The sequence below is a fragment of the Takifugu flavidus genome, chromosome 15 (genome assembly GCF_003711565.1).
Source record: "Takifugu flavidus isolate HTHZ2018 chromosome 15, ASM371156v2, whole genome shotgun sequence".
NCBI lineage: Eukaryota > Metazoa > Chordata > Actinopteri > Tetraodontiformes > Tetraodontidae > Takifugu > Takifugu flavidus.
Window position 1 is genome coordinate 6,389,706 of NC_079534.1, and position 23,268 is coordinate 6,412,973.

Sequence of the window (23,268 nt, forward strand, 5' to 3'; positions counted from 1 at the left end):
TGTGAGGGCTTTTATTTCTGCATCGACTTCCATCTCTGAGCAGTGGATCGGTGAAAGTTCCCTCCAAACAAGGATGCCCAACGGAGCATACGCTGTTGAGCAATTCTAACAGCAAGCACAGCTATGGGAAGGCCACTGTTTGCAGCTCCTCTGATGTTGTTTGCTGTGATGCTGATGAGCATTGGTGCCGAAAAGGTAGTCTTTTTTCCTTCTTGACATGAGGAGATTGCATACAAGGTTCACTGGCGAGAACATTGCTTGTTATTTTACTGTTAGCGTTGAAAGTGAATCTTTAACAGCTTCTGTGAATCTACTTGAATGTACAGCTACTTGTCATAATTCTTCTTAATGTGCAATTAAGTCATGCATACATGTATTAATTGTAAGGTATTAATGTTGAGACAGAGATAATAACGTTCCATGATGATGACAAGGTGCAGGTGTGCAGATATTTATGTCATGTGACTGCTGACTATCCGAGACATCAGATTAAACATCTTACAGTCCATCTCTTCATGGTGATGATGCAATGATGTTGATCAAGCAAAGCAATTTATTGATATGAATTTTGGATCCAGATGCTCATGCAGCTCCAATCATTTTTAGGCGACACTTCCCGGAATGCAGGGATTAAAACCTGGATCATATGATGAGGAGCACTGCTGTTGTGTACGCCGTGTCAGAGCAAAACGCTGGGGTTGTGTTCACATGTATTTTTAGTGTGTTTGCAGTGGAAAATCAAGGTGCCGCTGCGGAGGAGTGAAAGGCAACCGGGTGAGTGCATCATCTGTTGTCAGGGTGAACCACATGCAGCTGCTGCAGCAACACACTGGGACTGGACCCGTCCACCCTCAGCAGTTACACTTTAAACCACTACCATAAAAAAACTCCTGGCGGTTGTTTACCTGCCATCATTTTATCAGCATCTGTCTTTGCCATCACAGATGATAAATAGAATCCAACAATTAATATCTATATATTTGATCTACATAGTGATTTATCTGATGTCCCTGTCTATTTTATTTAAACAGGGGGACAAAGGACCTGCAGGGTCTTCAGGTCCACCAGGACCAAAGGGCCATCCAGGACCCATTGGTAATGCTGGGCCTATGGGGCCAAAGGTGAGGCCTGGACATCCACAAACTGCTATAGAAAGAGCAGACAGACAGTAACTCAACACATTTAGTTGAATTCATTGTGGATTTCTGTATTTGACAGGGCAACACTGGCCCCAGTGGACCCATGGGCCCAAAAGGCGACCCGGTAACTCGCCTGTGCTATATATGATTAATGACTTAGTGTGTGAAAATGGATTTTCTGACATCCAACACATTGTTGTTGACCCATTTTCCTTTCCAGTGAGTCATTTAAAAGATTTCTTTTGTTATAGGGACAGGAGGGCAAACAAGGATTTGCTGGGTCTCACGGTTTACCGGTGAGGCTTCTTTTATCTTGTTTTAAAAAAACAAAGGAAGCTGATATCCAAACACATGAACCTTGAATTCTAATCTGAGAATATGATTTTGGCAGTGTCCTCTTTGTTCACATTTGGCTAAAGAGGCGAAAACAGTCAGTGTTGGACAAAAAAGCATGTCAGGAAAAACGACAACACTGTGATATTAATGAAATTGCACCAAAATGTAAAATTAACATGAAACATCAATTACAAGAAATAGTTCAAGGCTTATATGAAAAAACATATGCATGGCAATAAGACCACCCTTATCTGTCTTTATTATCTTTTGCTGTTATTTGTCACAGGGATTCCCAGGTATACAAGGACCCCCGGGACCACCAGGAACCCCAGGGTGCAATGGGACAGATGTAAGAAAATATCATTGTAGTTAATTGTAATTTTTGCCTCCATTATTGCCACACAAAGACCTGCACCTGATTACTACAAAATTTCAAGACACTGTATACATTTTAGGGAGAAGAAGGACATCCTGGGAGCCCAGGGTCCTTAGGCCCACAGGGGAATCCAGTATGACGCAAACAATAAACGGTTTCCTTGTTACACTTCATACAAACTGTAGCCTACTTTCCATTTGTGGTCAACATTCGTTTTACTTTTCAGGGTCCACCTGGTTCTCCTGGGCCGGAGGTAAATATGAATATGCTGCAAAGTCCTTTAGTATAATTCAAAACAAGGGAGACGTATCGGCCAAACTCAAGTGTCTAGTAATGTTTAGCCTAAATTGTGTGGTTTACAGCTAGAGGGCACTTAAATCGACATCAATCAAACATAGTTGTGATTGCATGAAAACAGAAATCTATAAGGATATTTTATGTTTCACAGGGAGAATCTCAGGTACCACTAACGGCTGAACCAGGAGGCATTGGACCGCAGGGGAATAGAGGAGAGCCAGTAACTATTCTTGTTGCATTTACAATAACATCGTCCAGTTCCTGTGAATCTTGTTTGTTTGTCCCTTGTGTTTGTATTGAGGAACCTTCCTTAATTTTTAAGGGACGACCAGGTTTACCCGGAGACCAAGGCCCCCTCGGAGATCCTGGTCCGCGGGGCTCACCTGTGAGCAACGTTTTTAAGTTGTCGCACAGCAGTTTCACATTGGTCCCACCATTGTTTTTATACATTTTCTATGAACAGGGAAATCCCGGGCATGCGGGTCTTCCAGGAGCAAAGGTAATGCTGGTGATCTCTCCACCCTTGTTTCATTTATGGTAAAATTTGCAGTCGTTTTTGTTATCTCGGGGCATGTTGTGGACATGTGCAACACCCTTTCCCATCATTGATAAGACAGTGTTTTCTAAAAGGGGCTTGGCACACAAGAGTGGGAGTGTGAACACCAGCATGGAGAAGTAGAATAAAGAGGAGTGTGAGAAACACTGCAACACTTTGTAAACAAGACACATGTTTTATATTCGGCAGGGTCAGGAAGGCGTCAGTGGCACCACAGGACCTCGTGGGCCAAAGGTAGTTTTAAACACATTTAGCATTTAATTACAAAATATATCATCAGAAACTGTGTTTTTCGTAGGGAAAGCAGGGTCCAGTGGGCCCACCAGGCCCATCAGGTCAAATCAAAGAGTTTCTCACTGGGATTTCCATATTAAAGGTACCAACACATAACTATAGTGATTACTCCCATATGAAAGGGGTAAATGTTTCATGTTTAGAATTTCCATTTATGATAATGTGACAGAATCCAAATAAAGACACTTTTTTTCCCAATTCAGGGTATAAAAGGGGATGTGGGAGAGAAAGGCTGCAAGGGAACACCAGTGAGATTTTACTTTACCTTCTGATGTCAGCTATTAATAATGTTGTCAGGTATTTTATTCATCTCCACTGCATTTTCAGGGTGACCCTGGTTATGGCTCTTATTCTAAAGGTGCCAAAGGAGACAAAGGGCACGAAGGTCCTGAAGTAAGTTACTGTGTCACATTTGTCAAAATTCTCTCTCCGATGATGCATATCAGAAATATCCACCTTGACGTAGTGCCAACGTTGATCTTCTCAATGTTTTAGTTTCATAGCTCATACATAGTCTGACCTTTAGAGGGCAGCAATGAGGCATTAAAGTCTGCTCAAAAGGAAATAATTAAGGAAACAAGGACGCCCTTAATACTGCGGTCTTCCAGTCTTTGATTAAACTAACAGTCTTATAATTCCCAAAAATGATTGTTCTTTTTCTTATTTTTTTAGGAATGGGTGGGAGATGGGGTCTTCCTCAGTCATGAAAACGTATATACTTTTTTTTTCCTGCAGGGAAGACAAGGGGAAAATGGTGACCCTGGAGGGCCTGGAATTATGGTATGATTAATGTGCTCTGCTGTGCGTCGTTAGTTGGAATATTAGCTGTGCAGCACATAAATTTGCTGTTTTCTTTAGGGACCAATTGGGCGCACAGGTGATCCAGGATATCCAGGCTTACCAGGAAGGCCGGTCAGTTGATTGTCAGTGGTCAAAACAATAGACAACTTTTTTGGTGTGCCTTTTCAAACATCATCGTTTTAAATGCAAATCTTTAGGGTGAGAAAGGAAATAGGGGTCCCCATGGTCCACCGGGAGATGTGAGTTACCAGAGAGCTCGAAGCAGAGATCCTCAGTTATCTCCACCCATCCCATCACGGTGTCTATGTGGTTTCTTAACAGATAATTGGAGGAGTGACGGAACCACTGAAAGGCTACCGAGGAGACCCTGGTCTACAGGGCCAACCTGGGCTTCCAGGGAAACCAGGTGCATTTGTTGTCTGTTTTGTTTGTAATTGATAAATTCCATCTCAATTGGATAAATAAATATAAACATAAACTATTCTTGACTCAGGTATTGTGGGGTTTCCTGGACCTGATGGACTTCCAGGTACAGAGCAAGGAAGCTGTGATTTATCCTCTCTTTTAATTACTTTATCAGCCAATTTCTTTTTAAAAATTATATCACATTCAAAATGTACCTTCATTAAGAGCTATGTCTTGCACCAGATATATGACTTGCTCTCTCTGGCTTTAAATTATGCAGGGCAGGCAGATGAATTTTATATACAAAGCCCAAGTGGTCCACCCGGCTTTCCTGGTCCTAAAGGGGATCCTGGGGAACAGGGAGGTATTTATCATGGACCCCCAGGTCCCGATGGGGATGTGGGTGATCCCGGGCTTCCTGGGGATCCAGGTCCACCGGGATTTCCTAATAACAGAGGTACATGTGTATGTGTATATATACATATATATATATGTGTGTGTGTGTGTGTGTGTGTGTGTGTGTATATATATATATATATATATATATATATAAAACAAATGCATCTCTTTACATTGACTCAGCACACTGATGCAAATGGATATACTGTATGTATGTTATTGGTCAGCCATCACGTATTGATCATATTGGTCTACGTATGTCAGTGTGTGAATTTGTTTATTTTGTTTGTGGTCATGAAAAGAAATCATACGATGAGGTTTGCAGTATTGGTATTTCTCGTAGATGACAGGATTTTCATGGGACCAAGAGGGGTGAAGGGAATGAAAGGTGTACTTGGACCTAGTGGACATCAGGGACAGCCTGGATTGAAAGGTTGGATTCTGTTACTCACTAAAAATTGTAAATATTTTAAGTTGAAAAATATTTCTGGCAATGCGACTCTGTGCAGGAGACAAGGGAGAACTCTGTTACAACTGTATGGGAAAAGGACTTCCGGGACCACCAGGTCCTCGTGGTCCCCCCGGTGTCCCTGGTAATTCAGTACATCAAAGCTTTCATATGATCATTTTCAACATTTGAAAGATGTTAAAGCAGAGCAATAAACATGTAACACTGGAACTGACCTCCTATTTTGATAAGCCAGGGCACAGTGAAGGACCGGGTGATAAAGGTGAACCGAGCTGCCCAGGACCTAGGGGCTTACCTGGAATGAAAGTAAGTTACTGCGTATTAAAAAAACAAAAATTTAAACAACTTCCAGCAGTGATGATTTTCTTTCAAGGGTCCGGTTGGTGAAAGAGGACACCCAGGTCCTCCTGGACAAAAGGGAGACAAGAGGGAATCACAAAAGCTACCTGGATTAAAGGGGGAGCAAGGCGTCCCTGGGAAGACTGGTAGACCTGGTGCAGATGGAGTACCTGGGACTCCAGGGAGACCAGGTTACAAAGGCAGTCAAGGGCCACCAGGTGATCCGGTAAGGTCTAGACAACCTTGAGCTTGTTATCATTTGATCTCCTTTAGCTTTCAATGTTGTTTGACTTTATACAACATAAATAATTGAAGGAACTGTGTTTTAAATTTATCCTCTAGTCTCATGTCCTTGGTGCAGAGGGAGACCGTGGTCCCCCAGGTCCACCAGGACCAATAGGGACCCCAGGGCCAGTTGGCTATCCTGGACAAGCAGGATATGGGCCTATTGGACTGCCTGGAAGTCAGGGAGAAGATGGTGTTCCTGGACTTCCAGGAAGTCCTGGAATTCCAGGTAAAGTGGTAAACAGAATAATGTGTATACCATATGCCAAAGCATAAAATGACAAATGAAACTCTGAATGATATAAAATCTTCTGTATCCAATTAAAATGATTAGGCCCAAAAGGGGAACCAAGCCACATCCACACCATAGGACTTCCTGGTCCACCTGGATTCAAAGGTGTACCTGGTGCACTGGGCAGATCAGGTAAGCAAGGCTGCACGGTTGACAGGATGATTCATTGATATACAAGGATCAAATACGACATTATATTCATCTAGTATATCAAGTATATGTCATGGAAAAAAGTCAATAAATTTGATTTTATGTGTGAGTATTTATGTGTACATTATTTATTTTTTCTGGAACGAAAGCTGTAGAATGAATGTTTATTCATGGAGTTTAATAGTTCATTCATTCATTGTTTTTAATAGTTTGACTTTATGTGTTATTATGTGTAATAGTGGATAATCTTAGATATGATGGATAATGTGTCATAATAATCAAACATCAGGTTATCCTGGAGCACCAGGTGCCCCAGGAGCACCAGGTTTACCAGGAGAGAAAGGTGAGAAAGGAAGTGTGTCATTTCTTGGAAGACTTGGAGACCCTGGACCAAAAGGTAGTCAGTTACACTCAATTTAACAGATGTAACTAAACATCTAGTTTTATACGTGTGTGTTAATGGTGTGTCTCATTCAGGTGACAAAGGATATCCTGGTATACCTGGTAATCCAAGTATGGGCTTTCCTGGTTCGCCTGGGCAACATGGTCCTCCAGGCCCTTTGGGACAGAAGGTCAAAAGCATACTCAAGGGGAAGACTTAATCTTATTGTACAACGCACAAATACACAAATCTGACACAGACTAGAGTGAGAGCAAATCTTATATATACAAGGGACAGTCAGAGATGAGGTCACATGAAGAAGGTCACAAAGAAAAAGCACCATAAACACAAAGGCACACATGGAAACAAACAATTCACAACATCACAGAAATTTTTTTTACTGAATAATCAGGAAAACAGAATAATATACAAAGATCCAAACTAAAATGCAAAACAATATAGATGTTAGGACAGAAATAATTGTTATTTTGTAAATTGTAAATTATTTATCCTATATATTGGAATTTACTCCTAATATCATTGATGAAGATGAGGAACTTGCTTATTTCTATGCTTTTAAACAATATGTCTTTATCTGTCTCTTGAAGCATAAATGCTGTAAATACGATGCTCCAAAACCAAAAAAATAAAGTCATTTTTAAGAGCAGCATTCATTAAGCCATGAATTTGTGCAAATATAGAATGCTAAGAGCTGTTGAAAGAGCAATTCATTGTCCTAATTAAAACAATATCAAGGATTCTTTTGCATGATTTTCAATGTTTCAATGGCACAAACTTATTTTTACTTTTGGTTGATACTTGAAAGTGGGTGTAGCTCTATTATCTAATAATAGATCTGGCAACAGTACAATGACATCAAATGTCTTATGTGTTATGTCTTGAAATGAAAAATGTAGTACACATAGGGTAATACCACAATATCAGATTTATGAAGGTCAATAAAAGGCTGTAGTGTGTAATATGTTTGTGATTTTCAGGGTGATGCTGGCCCAGGACACCCAGGCCCTCCAGGGCCTGCAGGAAGTCCAGGTAGAAATGGAGATCAGGGACCTGTAGGAGATCATGGAATCCCAGGCCTACCTGGAAAACCAGGATTCAATGGGAATCCCGGTCTTCCAGGAGAAAAAGGTAAAATCCTCTTTTGTTGCTTTTTTCCAGTGCATCGCTTACCTCTTTAACTTGCTCCGTTAACCAGGACTCCTCTGGATATGACTTATTAAACCACAACAAATTATAAAACTCAGAATTATTTTATTATTATTACTAACCCTAACCCTATTATTATTATTATTATTATTATTATTATTATTGTTGTTGTTGTTATTAGCATTATTCGTAATAATAATAATAATAATAATAATAATAATGGTTGTTGTTATAAACTACCAGTTTTACTCTCATTCAAACAGGAAGTAAAGGTGTTATAGGACCACCAGGACCACCTGGTGATGATAAGCCATGTGAAAAACTACCTGGACCAAAAGGTCAAGATGGTGCTGCAGGACACCCAGGTCTGAGCACATAAAATGATCAGATAATGGATTACTTTTAATTTGCATTTGCATTTATCCAATATTTTAGCATTTTCTGTCAAATTTATCAAAAATTGAAGACAATCTTTTCAATACTTTGTTCTGTCTCTTCAAGGGATTCCGGGTTTACCTGGTCAGAAGGGAAATGTAGGATTGCCTGGGTTTGGTCTTCCTGGTCCTCCTGGGGAACCTGGTTTAATTGGGTCATCAGTACTAGGTCCTCCAGGGTTTCCTGGACAAAAAGGAATCAAGGGACAAAGTGGTTTGCCTGGACAACCTGGTATGCACTTGTATGATCTCACTTAAGAGAAACGCTCAAAATAATTTTAAAAATGATTTTGAGCATTTATCTTCTACATTTGTAGGACTAAGAGGCGACCCTGGCCCGGACGGGGCTTCAGGAAATGGACCAGAAGGATTACCTGGAATCAGAGGACCACCGGGCCAAATAGGTAACACACATTGCATCGTAGGCTAGTTTACTGTAGTCAGTGTGTTGTGATTTTCATCAATATTTGAGTTGCCAAATCATTATGTGCAGGAGACCCTGGCCCAGAGGGAGCCAGAGGTTCACAGGGAGCCCCAGGCATGAATGGAGACCAAGGACCCAGAGGTCCTCCGGGCCTACCAGCACCACAAGAAATATGTGCCAGTGGTCCTCCAGGGAATCCTGGTGACCCAGGTAGCCCTCACCATACCTGCCCCCTAGTTTAGATTTTTATAAAGTTTTATTTAATGGTGTAACAAGCTGTTAGTTTGAATTGTGATACTTTGACTTGTATTTTAGGACACCCCGGTCTACCTGGATCATATGGAGATAATGGAAGTATTGGACCAAAAGGGAGAAGAGGGGTGATAGGAGCTCCAGGAAACCCTGGACAAAAAGGTGTGATATGTGTTATATAATAATAATGTTTTTGGCTTTCAAATCACCAATATCATATAATTGGTAGTGACATATAGACCATCTTGATAAGCTGTCTTACACGAGCATCAATATCAACACACACACCCTTGTGTGTATAATGGTGCTGGTTGTAACTGTTGGGTTAAATTTGTGTACCAGATGAGGAACACAGTTATGTCTTTTATGAGTACACAGGTGAGAAAGGAGATCCAGGTTTTGAAGGACCGGGAGTCGTCAAAGGACATCAAGGAGCTCCAGGAGAAACAGGATTCAAAGGACCTTCAGGTAAATGCAATAATGATGCCCCTTGACCTAAAAATCCTAAATCTGAGTTATTCCTGGTATAGTACCTCTTGACAGATTCTCAATGAAAATCCAATGATGATGATTCAATGATTAATGATAAAGCTTAATCAGGGGAAATCTGTGAATTATATAAAGACTGGACATCATGTGTCATATATAAGGAGTAAATATGATTGTTCAGTCTTGATAATTTATCTAATGAAATTCTGCCAGGGCCAAAGGGATTCAAAGGTGTTCAAGGAAGTATTGGAGTCAGAGGTCCACCTGGTACTCCAGGTCCAAATGGTTACAAAGGGGATAATGGAGAGCCAAGCTACAATGGATATGGTGTTCCAGGACCAGTAGGACAAAAGGTAAAAAGAAATCATCAAATTTTGGTTATATGCAATTAGAAAAAGCAATTGTTTCTGTTTTCCCCTTAAGGGTGAACCTGGATATAGGAGCACTGATGTGATGAAAGGTCAAAAAGGTGAACCTGGCATTTCTGGACCTGTAGGTCCACCAGGAAAACAAGGAGCCCAAGGAAACTCTGGACCAGTTGGACAACATGGTCACTACCACTGCAGATAATAATAAGGACATTTATGGTTGGTTGTTTAGTCTGTGTTGCTCACTGTTTTGTTGTTTACTCTTTACACTTCTATTTTAGGTTTTCCTGGGAGCCAGGGGCCCAAAGGGTCACCTGGACCTCCAGGAATCAAAGGCCACATAGGACCGAAGGGGTTGCCAGGTAGACATCTTATATATAAAAGTTACGCAGGAGTACGATGCTTTTATTTTAATGTTTTTTTTTTAACAATACCTCTTTTCCTTAGGTAACATTGGTCACCCAGGTGTTGGTGGTTGTCCAGGACCTAAGGGGAACCAAGGCCGGGATGGGATACCTGGACCACCAGGGCAAAATGGGGACACAGGTAAGAGAATTTTCCCAAGAAAATTTCTATGTGATCCAGAGAACACTTCTGTAGTTGTTTTCTAGACGGACGGACGGACGGACGGACAGACAGACGGTACCCTCAAAATCAAGGCTGTATCTCAACTGTAACTGTTGTTACTTTCCTCTGCAGCCATAGGGACAGCTGGTAGGCCTGGTCACACAGGTCAGCCTGGTGAGTTTGAGGTCATTTGTTTTCATTTTATTTGAGCAACATTTAAAGACAATATGTAGAAAAATATAATATAATATTATAAAATGTTACTTCTATTTCCAGTAGTGATTAAAATTGAAGTAAATATGTTTTTACATGAGCTGCATAGGACAAAAACACAAATCTCACAGAGATTTGTTTATTATTAGGTGAATAAGCAAATTAATAAGATGATTTGACAAGTCCACACAAAATATTTTTCCTGTATACATTATAGGTCCTCCTGGAGATAGAGGAGCGCCTGGTTTGCCTATGAGAGGAAGCCATGGTCCTATTGGAGACAGGGGGCCTTCAGGTCTTTCTGGCATTTCTGGTCCAGCGGGACAGCTAGGAAGTGAGGGACACTGTATTCCTGGACTGAAAGGAGACCGTGGACATCCTGGAAGTCCTGGTTTTCAAGGTGACATAATTTTAAAAGTTGTACTGTTGTACATCAACATAATCCCAAAGCTCATAGGACCATAGCTCATTTTGCAAACAACACTCATAACTTCAATAAAAAGGGATTTAAATGAGCTTATTGCTTGTGCTCTATTCAATTTTTACACCTAGGCCTTCCTGGTTTACCTGGACCTCCTGGTTCTCCAGGGCAAGGGTTAAAAGGGGAGATTGGAGACCCTGGGCCTACAGGAAATCCAGGCCAGAGTGGACCCCCTGGTGATCCAGGCATTCCAGGACCACATGTGAGGCACACCTGTGGCTGATTTTTGGCTGAATACATTAAAAAGATTACTTAAGACAATCTGACAATATCAGAGTTTCTTATGCCCTTCTAGGGTGTAGGAGGCAGATCTGGAGGCCCAGGTACAAGAGGTGATGATGGCCTTCCTGGAATCCAAGGACCTTTGGGTAATATGGTATACATGTGAATCTATAAATTCTATAAATTTTAACACCCAATCATCTCACCCTATCTTTCTGACAAATGTGTATTCCTATTGTACATGTGTGCTCTAGGTGAAAAAGGAGACCCTGGAAATATTCCTGGACCACCTGGCCTGCCAGGGTTGAAAGGTTTCCCTGGAAAATCTGGTGCGATAAAACTCTGAAAGGTCACAACCTTGTGACATGGAGCAATACTGAGCCTTGTAGCTGAGGATACCACACGCATCACTTAGAATCACTTTCTGAAATGCAAGCTTTATCCTCATTACCTTATAAACAAGACATTGGCTTTCAGTTCACCCTCTCCATCCCTACAGGTTGCAAAGGTGAACCAGGAATGAACCCAGTTTTATATGAACCAGGACCTCCTGGCTTACGTGGTCCTAAAGGAAGTCAAGGAGCTCCAGGGAGCATTGGCCCATCAGGACTGCCAGGTCCTTCAGGTAAATAGTTTGGAGCTCTGCAATATGAGGACCAATGCTCTTCAAAACAAAGGATGCTGCATTAAATGTGGTCAGTTCAGACCTTGCTACTAACACATACGAGTACTCACTGTATTTATTTTTCATCAGATGTTTATCTGGACACTTGTTGCATATTTTATTCCACCAATCTGTTTTGCCTATTGGGTGTACATTGCAGGCCAGCGAGGTGTTAAAGGGGAATATGGTCCAAGTCCAATAGGCTTGCCAGGAGTTATAGGACAGAAAGGACAGAAAGGGAGAGAAGGACTGCCAGGTTTGTCCATGTTTGTAGATAAAAAGTTATCCAAATTCTTCATTAATCATGGGTTTCATCAGGCTTTGAAGGGAGACCTGGAGATCCAGGCCTAAAAGGTCTTCCTGGTTTGCCGGGCAAATATGGCCCGCCTGTCGCTGATATTTTTATGATTGCCAGGCACAGTCAGAGTATCCATATACCTGTCTGTCCTTGCGGCACTAGCCTCCTCTTCTCTGGCTACTCCTTCCTCTTCATGCACGCAAATGACAGAGTTCACGGTCAAGATCTTGGTAAGATCCGAGAAACCTTTATAAACAGATGTTTCACAAATACAAATGCATTATTACAGCATTCTAACACTGTAAAATGGTCTCTCAGGAACCCCAGGGAGCTGCCTCCCCCATTTCTCCACCATGCCCTTCCTGGTCTGTGACACAGAGAGCAACTGCCGTTATGCTTCTCGCAACGACTACTCTTACTGGTTGTCCACTGGCAAGGCACTGCCTGAAAACATGGTTTCCATTACCGGGGACATGCTGGCGTCTTACATCAGCAGGTGGCTGGAGTTAACGCTTTATCATCAAAAAGTTAACAAAAATGTTTTCTTGACTGTTGGAGCCAAACTTGTTTAGGTGTGCCGTGTGTGAAACTACATCCAACGTGATAGCTGTCCACAGCCAGACAACCCAAATACCTGACTGTCCTCAAGACTGGGTGTCATTGTGGAGCGGTTACTCATTTGTCATGGTAATGTAAAAAGAAGCTACCATGGCCACATTAAAGACATGGGTCTTTAATGGGGTTCTCATAACTTTTTTCCCTCTCTTTCCATCCATCTATAGCAAACTGGTATTGGTGCAGATGGCTCCTCTCAGCCCCTCATTTCCCCTGGATCTTGTTTAGAGACCTTTCATAAGGTTCCCTTTATCGAGTGCCACGGCAGGGGAACATGTAACTACTACCCTGACTCCTACAGCTTCTGGATGGCCTCCTTGGACCCCAAAAATATGTTTGGGTAAACTTTCCTCTCCCTATTATGGATGCTTGCTATCATGAAATCAGCAGAAACTTAAAAATCCTCTCTAAAGTACAACTCTGTGTGTGTGTGTGTGTGTGTGTGTGTGTGTGTGTGTGTGTGTCGCGCCTTTAGGAAACCTATTCCTCAGACAGTAAAAGAACCATCACTGCAGAGCATCCTCAGCCGTTGTCGAGTCTGCATGTCACTGCAAACATAACAGATGCCACGACGTATGAAAATCTTTCTTTTTTTATCATTGTTTCTCAAAATGAGCTGATGTTAATGTTCAGTGAATTTACTGAATCATTTATTGAAGTTAGAGAGAAGTATGGTGTGCTAATGAACCCGACAGAAAGAACCTGTAACCTGTATTAATGTTTTTTCGATTGTTATTTTAGTTCAGAAACCAAACCTTGACTTCGAATATATGTATATTGCGAGTTTTATCATTACCATATGGATGAGACTTGTGTAAAGAATGCAAATTTTACTGATGAGGCAGCCAGACTGCGGAGAAATAACTAACGCATATCTGTAGCACTGGATGAATCGTGGCCTATAACGTGACACACTTGAGTCGTGTGGTGCCTTCCCTCTAAGTATTTCTTTGAATTTCAGCATGTTAAATTGTGCATTAAAGACGTTCCATTTATGACTCACGCTGCCTGCCTACTGCTTTTTTTAAAAATAAAATAAAAACCAAATAAGGGGCAATGCTGCATATACAGAACATATACAGTCTTATGTAAGATTAAGATTTTTTAAAAATGTTCTAATAAATGTTGCAAACGGAGGGAAATATATTCAAATTAAATGCAAATTAAATATAAACATTATATCATATGTGTTTGAAGACATCGGTTATCAAAAGCAAGATAATTTCCATTTAGAACAGCAGTTCTATATTTCAACATCTTAATTCTGTGCACTCGTCGCTCAGAAAATCAGCGTGGCATTATAGCCCTGAGGAGCAGCTAACCAGCTCTGTCAATGATCAATATGCAAACACTCCATAGCTAATTGCAACAGAACACAGATAATAAACAGCACTGTGTTCAGAACGCTGTCCCAGAAGCACATCAAGGTGTTTTTGATGCTCAGGTTTCCAAAGTAACAAACAGGCTCGCAGGCCTGTGTGAAGAAGCCTGCTAACACGCGCATGAATTATCACGTCGTTATCATCACCATTAGCATTAAGTGACATATTTGGAGCAAAATCACAACTGGATGATCACACATCGCAGTGAGATAGCAGGCAGCCAGCCATCTCTTGAATGCCACCTTGAATTAAAGAAGTCTCTCATGGCCCAGTTGCAGACAGTTGTCGGACTGTACACACACACAAACAGGTGCCCTGGAGCCTTCTTAAAAGGATTATCCCGCTCCCCACTGTGCACTTGTTCAGGCAGCTGTATTAGACTTCTGCGCCTCTCTAATTGGGTTATACCATGATCTGCTGAAAGGTTGGTGCACTTCAAGGTCATTTCCTACTCAAAAAGGACACCCTCTCCATTGTGTCCACACATTTACAAGGACAAATGCAGCTGTGTTATGTAATCTTTTATTAATTGTGCTGTGTATCACAAAAATACAGGCTGCAAAAGTAAAGTTCTTAAATAGGAATTGTAATTTTATGACTCCCAACATGACTTGTTTGTTTACATTACATTAATTTTCGTTTTTTGCATCCAAATCCTCTAAATCCACGACAAAGAACCTTTACTGTCCATTTTGAGCACCTCCACTGCAGGTCTGTTGGGTGGTTGTCATTACAAAACCAGTGAAGCCTGTGACAGTAGCATTTCAATCCAGATGCAAAGGAGTTGTTAAGTTAAACAGAGCAGAAATCTCATTAAGGACATTTCCAGGGCAAAGTCACAGGGTTGTAACAAATCATAAGTTGACCTAATGGCCCCTGAATATCCCCGCGCCTGCATGCTGCCCATTAATTCAGCTTTAGTAGGGTTAATGAAATCATTGTTTCCTAGATGTCAGTGTCATTAATGTTTTACTTCACGTGAGTGCGCATTATACTTCACAGGAGAATTGCTGTAAAACACGAAGTACATTAACATCATAACAGCCTTTTCCGATAAGCTTCACTCACACATCCGCCACTGTGTGTGTAAAGGATGACATAGTCCGAGATGGTCAAAATGTCCTTTTTCGGCCTTTGGTCTCGCTCGTAATGACTGCTGTAAATTAACCAGTGAATGCTTCAATGCACTGATGGGGGCAAACAGAAAATTGAGAATGGTCATTACGCAAATAACCTGCACACTCCTCCTCCTCCCTCCACTTTATGGCCCAAGTTCCGCCTTAAAAACGGACGTGCCGCTGCACTCCACGGTGAAGATTCGCACTAGCGGTGGCATCTTGCTGTGGAGAATTTCCTCTACAAGCCATAGAACATTGGAAAGATGGCCCGTGCTCTGTGCATTTTGGTCCTCCTGTGCTTTGCACCTTGCTGTGCTGAAAATTCAAAGACTGAGCACCGATTCAATGACCTGCAGGTTCAGGAAGACTTGCTGTCATGGCTGAAACCACAGGAAAAATGGGTGAGATATTTTATTCTTTCATGTTACAAGGCTTTTTGAGTATCTGTGTATGCATGTGCAGTGTCTACTTGTGCCTTTTGTGTTTAAAAATAGGGTAAATGTATAATTTCCATCATGAGTGAAACTGTGAAGCTTTGATTTGTTTCTCAAAGATCAAAACTTTCATAATTTCACATATCCTGATGATTCAATTCCACTTCAGGAGCCATCGAAAAGACAGACTTTAGAAGACCTGCTTTACAAACTCACAAACTACAAATCGGAAAACCGAATCCTCCCCCAACAACCCGGAGACACGGAGAACCAGGAGAAGAATCGCAGGGACCTGGACAACCTGAGGGTTCAGCAGCGTCAGTTCGGCTGCAGGATGTTCTTCTGGAAGTCCTGGACTTACTGCTGATGTTAATGTCTGCTTTTTGAAGCTATCTTGTATCTTACTAAAGATAAATTACTGTTTTGTGGTCTGATACATTAATTTCTGAATTGCTTGAAACCTATATATCGGCTAGGCTGGCCCACGGGAACACTAAGCTGTTCAACAGTTTAGCACCATCTCTTTTTGTTTTTTTTGCAGTTGAGTTTGATTACACATGCCTGGGTCATTCACTGGAGCCTGCACCTGGCATTGCAGAGAAGGTGAGAGCTGAATATTTAATGATCAGTCAATGACCGGCAGAACAGCTGCTGCTAAACGCTCCTCACCATACTCATGAGAACAGCTGACAAGCTAGGTTTTCCTCCTGACCAGTTGTCCTTTGGTAGGGTGTTGGGATGAGTTGTGTCTTTTATTGTGCAAATGTAATATTTTACATCATCTTCTGTGCTACATTGTTTCCCCTCTAGCAGAGGACGCTGGCCTTCCCATTAATAAACTCGAAGAAAAACGTCTGCAGCTGGTTAATTGTTTCCAACTCGTCTTCTTAGAAAACCAATAAACCACATTTAATTCATTATGTAAACACGGGCTTTAGTAGTTTCCCTCGTACCAGCACTTCGTGGGGGAGAATAATATCCCTTGTGCATGCATGCCTTTGTGTGCAGAATAACGTTTATTTCACAGCCTCTAAGCATTTTTCTTGTTAAAAATCGAATTGACCGTTTTTTTTTGTGCGAGCTGGGCACAGACGAGTGTGGTCCCACATCACTGCCAGCGGGTTCTGATCCCTAACTGCAGCAAAATGAAGCGGGGACACTGCAGCATGTTTATTATCACTAAATGAGCCTCTGCCTCTATGAGTCATTGAACTGCTGGGGGAGTTTTAAAAGCTCTCAGCCTGTCTGGGTTTCTCCCCCCCTTCCTTGTTTCTGACTTAAATGGCATCAAATGCATAAGAGGGAGAGATAAGAGCACTTTTAAAAGGAGCTCATCAATCAGCGAGTGCTGCGATGTCACTAACATCCCTCGTGTTTGGTGCATGTGCACCACCCAAGGGTTTTAACTGGTGAGCCATATCCTGAGTGGATTGGCTAAAACTGGGATGTTACACTTTTTATTCCTCTGCAGCCACATCGGTCTGAAGACGTCAGCATCAGGCTGCTTGGTATTCATTAAGCCAATAATATGGATATTCATTTCATTCCTTTCTGCACTCTCTTGCTGTCTCGCTCTTGCTTTCCCTTAAAGCCCTAAAATTAAATGTCTATTTTCATTAGTGGTTCTCCACAGTGCGACCAACCTTTATACACTCAACGGATCCTCTTCCACCGCCGCAGACAGTTTCCTGCAAGCTGTTGAAATTGGGTTTCTTTATCTGTGCAGATTCCATCATGTTGCACCTCAGTCGGCTTGATAACACCCTGTCACTTTCTGGATCCTTCTATTACAACTCGCAGGGACACGTCTGCGCTAAAAATGGCATCTGTTGCAAACCTTCCAGCGAGAGTTTTAAAAATGAGAGCCAATCAAAGCATTATCTCAAGGGAGTAAAAGGTGCCACACAAAAGCACGCTCCCTCCTACACGTCTTATTTGGGCATGTCGAAAAGTGGATAAAATCTGGATGAAGTTTGCAAGACTGGGACTGCTGAAGAAAAGTGGATGAGCTGTGGGATGAGAGCAAAAAGTAGCAGTGTTGGAGCACAACTGCAGTCAAAGCGCTGCTCACTATTCTTTCTGTCCCTGGGCTATTAGGATCGAGCAGAATCGCTTCTCTCTGTAACATGAACCACTGCCAACACATTAACATGCTCATACTGCAGCCCTTCTTCAATAAGAGTGTGTGAGGGTGAGTGGGTGTGTGTGGGTGGCCAGGTGAGTGGGATAATGATGTGTGTGGGTTCATGTGTGCACTGTGTGTGAGGCATGAGAGCGAGGAAGGTTCTGCACAAATGCAGGAAAGATGGTTCAAGAGAGGAAACAAGCTGTTTTGAAAGATTAATGCCAGAAACAGCATCAAAATAAATTCGATGACTTGATTGCACCGATGGTGAAATATTAATGTTCAGAAATTGCACTGGAGGCAACATCTTAAGGCAAATTCTGAAACTTTATGGAAATACTAGCAAGAAGACATCGCAAGTGTGTGTGTGCTGTGGATGTCTGTCTGCTGCATTTTGAAGAGGTAGGTGGGAGATGGCTGATGGCCTGCGGCAAGAAGATGGCAAAGCATAAATGTATGGATCCTCCTTTCTTCATCACATAAGAAACAAGCTGCTTTGTCTGACACTTAAAGCTTTAAATTTGCTCCCTATAGCCACCAGACATACAATTTCACTCTAATAATCAATCTCAAGCGCTCTTAAGTCCTCTGAAAGTAAACACACTGTATTATAACCAATTATCTGATACGTTTGCCAACTGTGAGAAGCGGTTTTAGATGTAAAAGATGCAGATTTGCGGTGGGGGGAAAAAAATTGAACCAGTGAGATCAAAGTAACATCAGTAAGACTTAATTGAACAGAGACCAATTATTTTTAATGAGTGGAACAGAGTGGCCCACTTCTGAGTAGGACTTCCCTCATTCTGAGTGTGAGAATAGAGAAACGTGGAGTCCCAGAAGAACAAGCCTATATCAAACCTGCGGGGGGAAGGCTGTTTGAGGTGAGTCTGCAGAAGACAACGTCATATTAGTGAGATGCTTATTTGAAAAGCCGGCGTTGCCAAAGGGACATTTTCTGACTTGTCAGCAGTTACGTGCCATGAAAATGAAATTTATGGCATTCCCGACACTTGGACCGCTTTGTAATTCAGGCAAATGGAGTTTTGCAATGCAGAGATGTTGTTAACTATGCCAACTGAGACCTTTAAAATACGACTAAAGGCATTAAGTCCGCTGCAACAAATCAGCTACATTTTTAGCACAGATGGGTCGGAGGAATGCGGGAAGGAAAGGATGACGCCGCGTAATGGCGACACTGGGAACCACACAGGGGGACATTTAGGCAAAATCACCATTCGTTTTGTTTTGGAACACCTTATAATGTCAGTGGTACTCTGCCAGGAGCAGGAGACGCTCCAAAATGAGAAGTTTCTCCTCTCGGTGGGTTACCAGTTTAGAGCAAAAGGATCCAGCCAAAGAGCAACATTAGCTGAATTAATTGCGTTTTTCTAGGGAAAAGACATTTTTAGACCAAAGTTTCGTGGCTCTGGTAGAACCAGTCAGCTGCGAAGACACAGGCGGTTTGTTTGCTGTGGGAGAAGTCAAATAGAACTTTTTTTTCTCTCGCTGAAGCAAAAATCCAAGGCAATATTCCACCCGTCATCTTTAATCTTCAGTACGTATGTGGAGGCTGTCAGCGCTCCATTTTGAAAATGACTGTTAGGCCACGCAATAAATGTGACACTAAATCAGTTGTCATTTGATGTTTCATAAAGGTTCTCGTGTGAGTGCGAAAGATCCAACAAATGTGTTTCACAGTCCGATGCGTTTAATGCATTTTCTGCCAAATTAACGTCAAATCCTGTAATCGGGCAAAAGCAATCAACACAGCAATCTGGAATAAAACCTTCAACCTTTCAAAAGATACGATTGAGATTTACTTTGCACGGAGTTCGGAATTTCAGATTGATTTAATACTTAGTTACACAGAGGAGTAAATCTGTGCGGTGAAATGCACCAGAAAAAGCAGAAATGGGAGAAATACCAAAGAGCTGAAATTTCACATCCCTTCTTTCTTAATTTGTAATTGTACTACTGTCGCTCTTTTAGTTTTTTCACCCCCTCATCATCCCTCATCTGATGGGTCATGGATTTCGCTTCAGGCCAGTAAACTTCTCAGCAAGAGCGATAGAGAGACACAGAGAGACAGAGAGAGAGAGTGCACGCGCCATACTCTGCTACAGCCATGAGCAGCAGGAGAGCAGGCATGACCTGAAAGTCAGGGAAGCCTTCATCATTCTCCTCCTCCATCTTCCTCCTCGTTCTCCTTGCAGAAGGCACAGGAAGGTCTGTTTCCATGACAACGAGAGAATTAAGGGCGAAGGAGGGCCTATCCAAAATGACACATCGGATTTAGGGGCTCGTGAGAAGATAAATCACCCCGGGTGAATTAATAGAGGAAAATGGATTGGATTCCCAGAATGTGGAGGGGAAAAAATCCTACAATGGTTTCAGTTTGCAAGCTTATCCCGCCACAAAAATTCAAGGATTGCCAATTAAACATGGCTGTCATCTGCGATCACTACCACGTGAAATCAATGACCGCATCGGGAAACATTTTTGATAACATAGTCTTTATTCTTAAACAATCACTAACTTCATTCTGAATTTGATCAATGCATATATTTTTTTTATTTCATCTCACAATTCATAATGCATATATGAGTGTGTTCCAATGCAGTGAAATTATCTGCAAACAATAATATAATAAATACTTAATATCATATACAACCAAACCCTTTGCTCACCCTTGCATACATCAATACCCCCCCAAAAAAGTGCTTTCCTGTACTGTATCCTCTATTTATACGTCCTCCCTTCTTAAATCCTCCAGGTCTCCTGCCAACCGTTGACATCGAGTACATCCAATTTCATGCATCGCTTTAAATCCACATGTATCTCTTTTGCACCAGTATAAATCACTATAAAAAGATACATACATATATATATTTATATTTATATATATGCTGGTCTTGCCTTCTGATTTTCAGAATCACATCTAAAGTTCTGTAGGAGCGTTCTGCTGCAGGTGCAGTGGAAGTCGAACTAATCTTCCGTTAGCTCTTAGCGGACAGCGCGAGGTGGCTAAGGCCCCAGTCCCCAGGTGGAAGACCCTTCGAGAGGATGTACAGATGACGTAGCGCTGTGGTTTGCTCTGTGCAAATCAGTGTGTGCTATTTGCTGTGCGGGCCACCGGATTAGCATATAATTTCCATTCAGACACGGGAGAGATGTATGAACTCCCACAAAGGTATGGAACAAGCCAATGCAACATCGAGTCAAGCATTAAATCGTGTGGTAGTCGCGTTTTGTCTTGGTTGTTGTGGTTCTGTTTCCCTTCCTAATTGGATTAGGCCTTTTATAATACCGCCTCTGATAATAAAAACACAACCCACCCTGTTCCTGTCTCCTCATCAGACTTGTGCGTCAGTTGCTGGACAACAAGCAGCCAACTCATACACCCGGCCCAATATTCAGATTACGTGTAGGGACTTCCTGAGTTAGACAAACTAACTGGCGGTTAGGAATGAGCTATGTGGCGTACCCAGCCTGTGTAGCGTACCAGTCAGTTCACCTTGTTTATACAGCCCTGTCACAATGCTGATTTATGAAAGAGAAGCTTTCCTCCGCGGTGCAGCGAATGGCTCATTTCATGGGTCACAACACCAGAGGAAGACAGAGACGGCGTGGATTACCATGCAAACCAAGTGGTGAGAGACAATGGTAATACATCTTCCCTTAACCAGGCTGAGTTCAGCTGAACTAGATTCATCCGTTTAAGACACTGCGTTGTGGTGGTTTAGCCATGATTGTGTGATTGCATGAAAAATATCAACAAGCAAGGACCTGCAGACTGTTAAACTGTTGCACACCCTGTCAACCTGTCTCTCATCCTTTGGCAATAAAGGACCTTCCAGGTCTTCCAAAAAAATTATAAATCATGAACTGACTATATAGTTGCAATACTGATATTGCGAGAGTTGTTAGTACAGCTGCGCCAAGCAGCCGAGCAGGTAGGGGGAAAAAAAAGAGTTTTGAAGGTGCAAATGCGATGCGACCATTTTGGCCATGGCTCAAGGTGCTGATGCTGGTCAATGTTATCTTCACTGGTTCTGGAAAAAATAGGATTTTTCATGGCAAAATGAGTGGAAAATTCTCAAATCAAGATGTCCCCCTAAAATCTTAAAGAGTGTATTTCGCTACATCATAACAGTTTCCTGTTGATTCACACTTAAACCCGCTCAGACTACTTTCATCTTCAGGCTTCCACATCAAACTTACCGAGCACGGAGATGGGTCGTTTTCATTATTTCTTTCTTGAAGACATACTAGACTGTTCAATGCTGTATTGCTTTTTAAGTTCTGGAGTAATTCATTTATGTGAATCAGCCCCATTTGTCCTCACAAATCACATTAGTCACACTTACAGAACTCACCTGAGTAAATCACATCTCATCCTAAGTACAGTTTCCATTAATCATCAAATACATTCGGGTTTACCCTCACAGCGGAGCAGGGTGACAGTGCAATCAAGCTCAAACCAGAGCAAGAACAAGTTGAGGTGTGGAAAAAAAGTTTTGACCCAAAAAACAACATTAAAAGTCAGAAAATCCTTCAGAGTACTTGGAATGAAAATCAACACATTAGCAATGACGTTTTACATCATTAGTTACCGACACAATGGCACAATAAAGCATACGAGAATTTGAAAATAAAGTCATGTCTTGAAACTCTGCATGATTTTAAAGCTTGATTTTCACAGCATAAATTGGAAAAGATAAATATCTGTATTTGTGTGAGGAGAGACCACCATTCGTCTTGTTTAGGTGTCACAGCTTTTTCTCTTTTCTGTTTTTTTTTTTTTTGCATAAACAATTGGCCACGTCCTGATTGAAAATCTGTTTTCATATATATCCTCTGTTTTCATAATTTATCTAAAAGGTTTTCAGAGGCAGGACTTCAGTTTGTGTTGTCTTGGGTGTACAGTTATGGTTCCTGGTCATCGCAGAGCCCTCGATAATATCAGAGAGGATGTTGACGCGTTTGTTTTTGAGGGGCGGTGGGTTTTCCTCTGGCCCCTCCCCCTGAGTCAGGATGAGGCCACGCCCCCAACCGAAGCCACTACCCACTGCTGCTATGTGGAGTCCCGATTGACAGCTTTCCCTCCATTCATGGTGGGAGTCCCTGAGCTCTTCCTGGAGCGGTGTTTTTCCTCTATCTCGTGCAGTGACGGCTCCCTGTACATACAGACTGAGGCAGAGGTGCAAAGGCGGGGAAGGAGATGGAAAGGGAGGAGAGGAGAGGACAAAAAGAGGTGGACAATGGAGAGCAGATTGAAAAGATGGATGTGGAGACAGAGACAAGGTCAGGTAGGAGGCTGGAAGGACAATTAGACCAAGCTGGGGAGGATAAAACGGGGATTGAGAGTATGTCAGCACTTTATTTCTAATATTGTTTTCGGAACTATTTCAGGACATGTGGCCCCGCATTCAGACAATCCCTAAACAGTAATGTTTTCTGCGATATTAAGTTTGATTTTTGTCACAATCGTTTGG

General features: G+C 42.0%; 3 protein-coding genes across 8 annotated transcripts in view; 2 read left to right on the forward strand and 1 right to left on the reverse strand.

The window, feature by feature from the left end:
* Positions 1-33: 33 nt before the first annotated feature.
* Positions 34-13,712, forward strand: LOC130538426 (collagen alpha-5(IV) chain-like). Of its 3 annotated transcripts, XM_057055987.1 has the most exons (52): positions 34-195; positions 721-774; positions 1,032-1,121; positions 1,219-1,263; positions 1,391-1,435; positions 1,762-1,824; positions 1,931-1,984; positions 2,078-2,104; positions 2,300-2,368; positions 2,471-2,533; positions 2,612-2,647; positions 2,894-2,938; positions 3,003-3,080; positions 3,202-3,246; positions 3,326-3,391; positions 3,734-3,778; positions 3,857-3,910; positions 3,997-4,038; positions 4,121-4,205; positions 4,293-4,328; positions 4,485-4,661; positions 4,947-5,036; positions 5,113-5,196; positions 5,308-5,378; positions 5,446-5,637; positions 5,754-5,925; positions 6,031-6,120; positions 6,428-6,535; positions 6,616-6,710; positions 7,519-7,669; positions 7,951-8,052; positions 8,189-8,353; positions 8,439-8,525; positions 8,615-8,755; positions 8,861-8,959; positions 9,176-9,265; positions 9,500-9,639; positions 9,710-9,836; positions 9,936-10,016; positions 10,102-10,200; positions 10,354-10,395; positions 10,652-10,834; positions 10,987-11,117; positions 11,211-11,283; positions 11,392-11,466; positions 11,637-11,762; positions 11,962-12,057; positions 12,120-12,329; positions 12,418-12,595; positions 12,672-12,786; positions 12,882-13,054; positions 13,190-13,712. In XM_057055987.1, exons 1-52 carry the CDS (start codon positions 124-126, stop codon positions 13,272-13,274), a joined length of 4,962 nt encoding a protein of 1,653 aa, XP_056911967.1. In that variant the 5' UTR covers positions 34-123; the 3' UTR covers positions 13,275-13,712. The 3 variants fall into 3 exon arrangements, 2 of the variants coding, with proteins under 2 accessions (XP_056911967.1, XP_056911968.1); XR_008953860.1 differs by lacking the exon at positions 13,190-13,712 and having other exon boundaries at positions 12,262-12,329; positions 12,882-13,021; XM_057055988.1 differs by lacking the exons at positions 11,962-12,057; positions 12,120-12,329; positions 12,418-12,595; ... (1 more) ...; positions 12,882-13,054; positions 13,190-13,712 and having other exon boundaries at positions 11,211-11,291.
* Positions 13,713-15,121: 1,409 nt separating this feature from the next.
* Positions 15,122-16,574, forward strand: LOC130538443 (somatostatin-1A-like). Its single transcript, XM_057056037.1, has 2 exons — positions 15,122-15,615; positions 15,818-16,574. Exons 1-2 carry the CDS (start codon positions 15,478-15,480, stop codon positions 16,013-16,015), a joined length of 336 nt encoding a protein of 111 aa, XP_056912017.1. The 5' UTR covers positions 15,122-15,477; the 3' UTR covers positions 16,016-16,574.
* A 3,695-nt stretch (positions 16,575-20,269) lies between these two features.
* The window catches only part of fgf12a (fibroblast growth factor 12a), a 28,354-nt gene continuing 25,355 nt past the window's right edge, over positions 20,270-23,268 (reverse strand). For all 4 annotated transcript variants that reach the window (XM_057056033.1, XM_057056036.1, XM_057056034.1 and 1 more), the window contains one exon: positions 20,270-22,963. In XM_057056033.1, the coding sequence (XP_056912013.1) occupies positions 22,848-22,963 (116 nt within the window). In that variant the 3' untranslated portion in view covers positions 20,270-22,847. The remainder of the gene's footprint in view (positions 22,964-23,268) is intronic.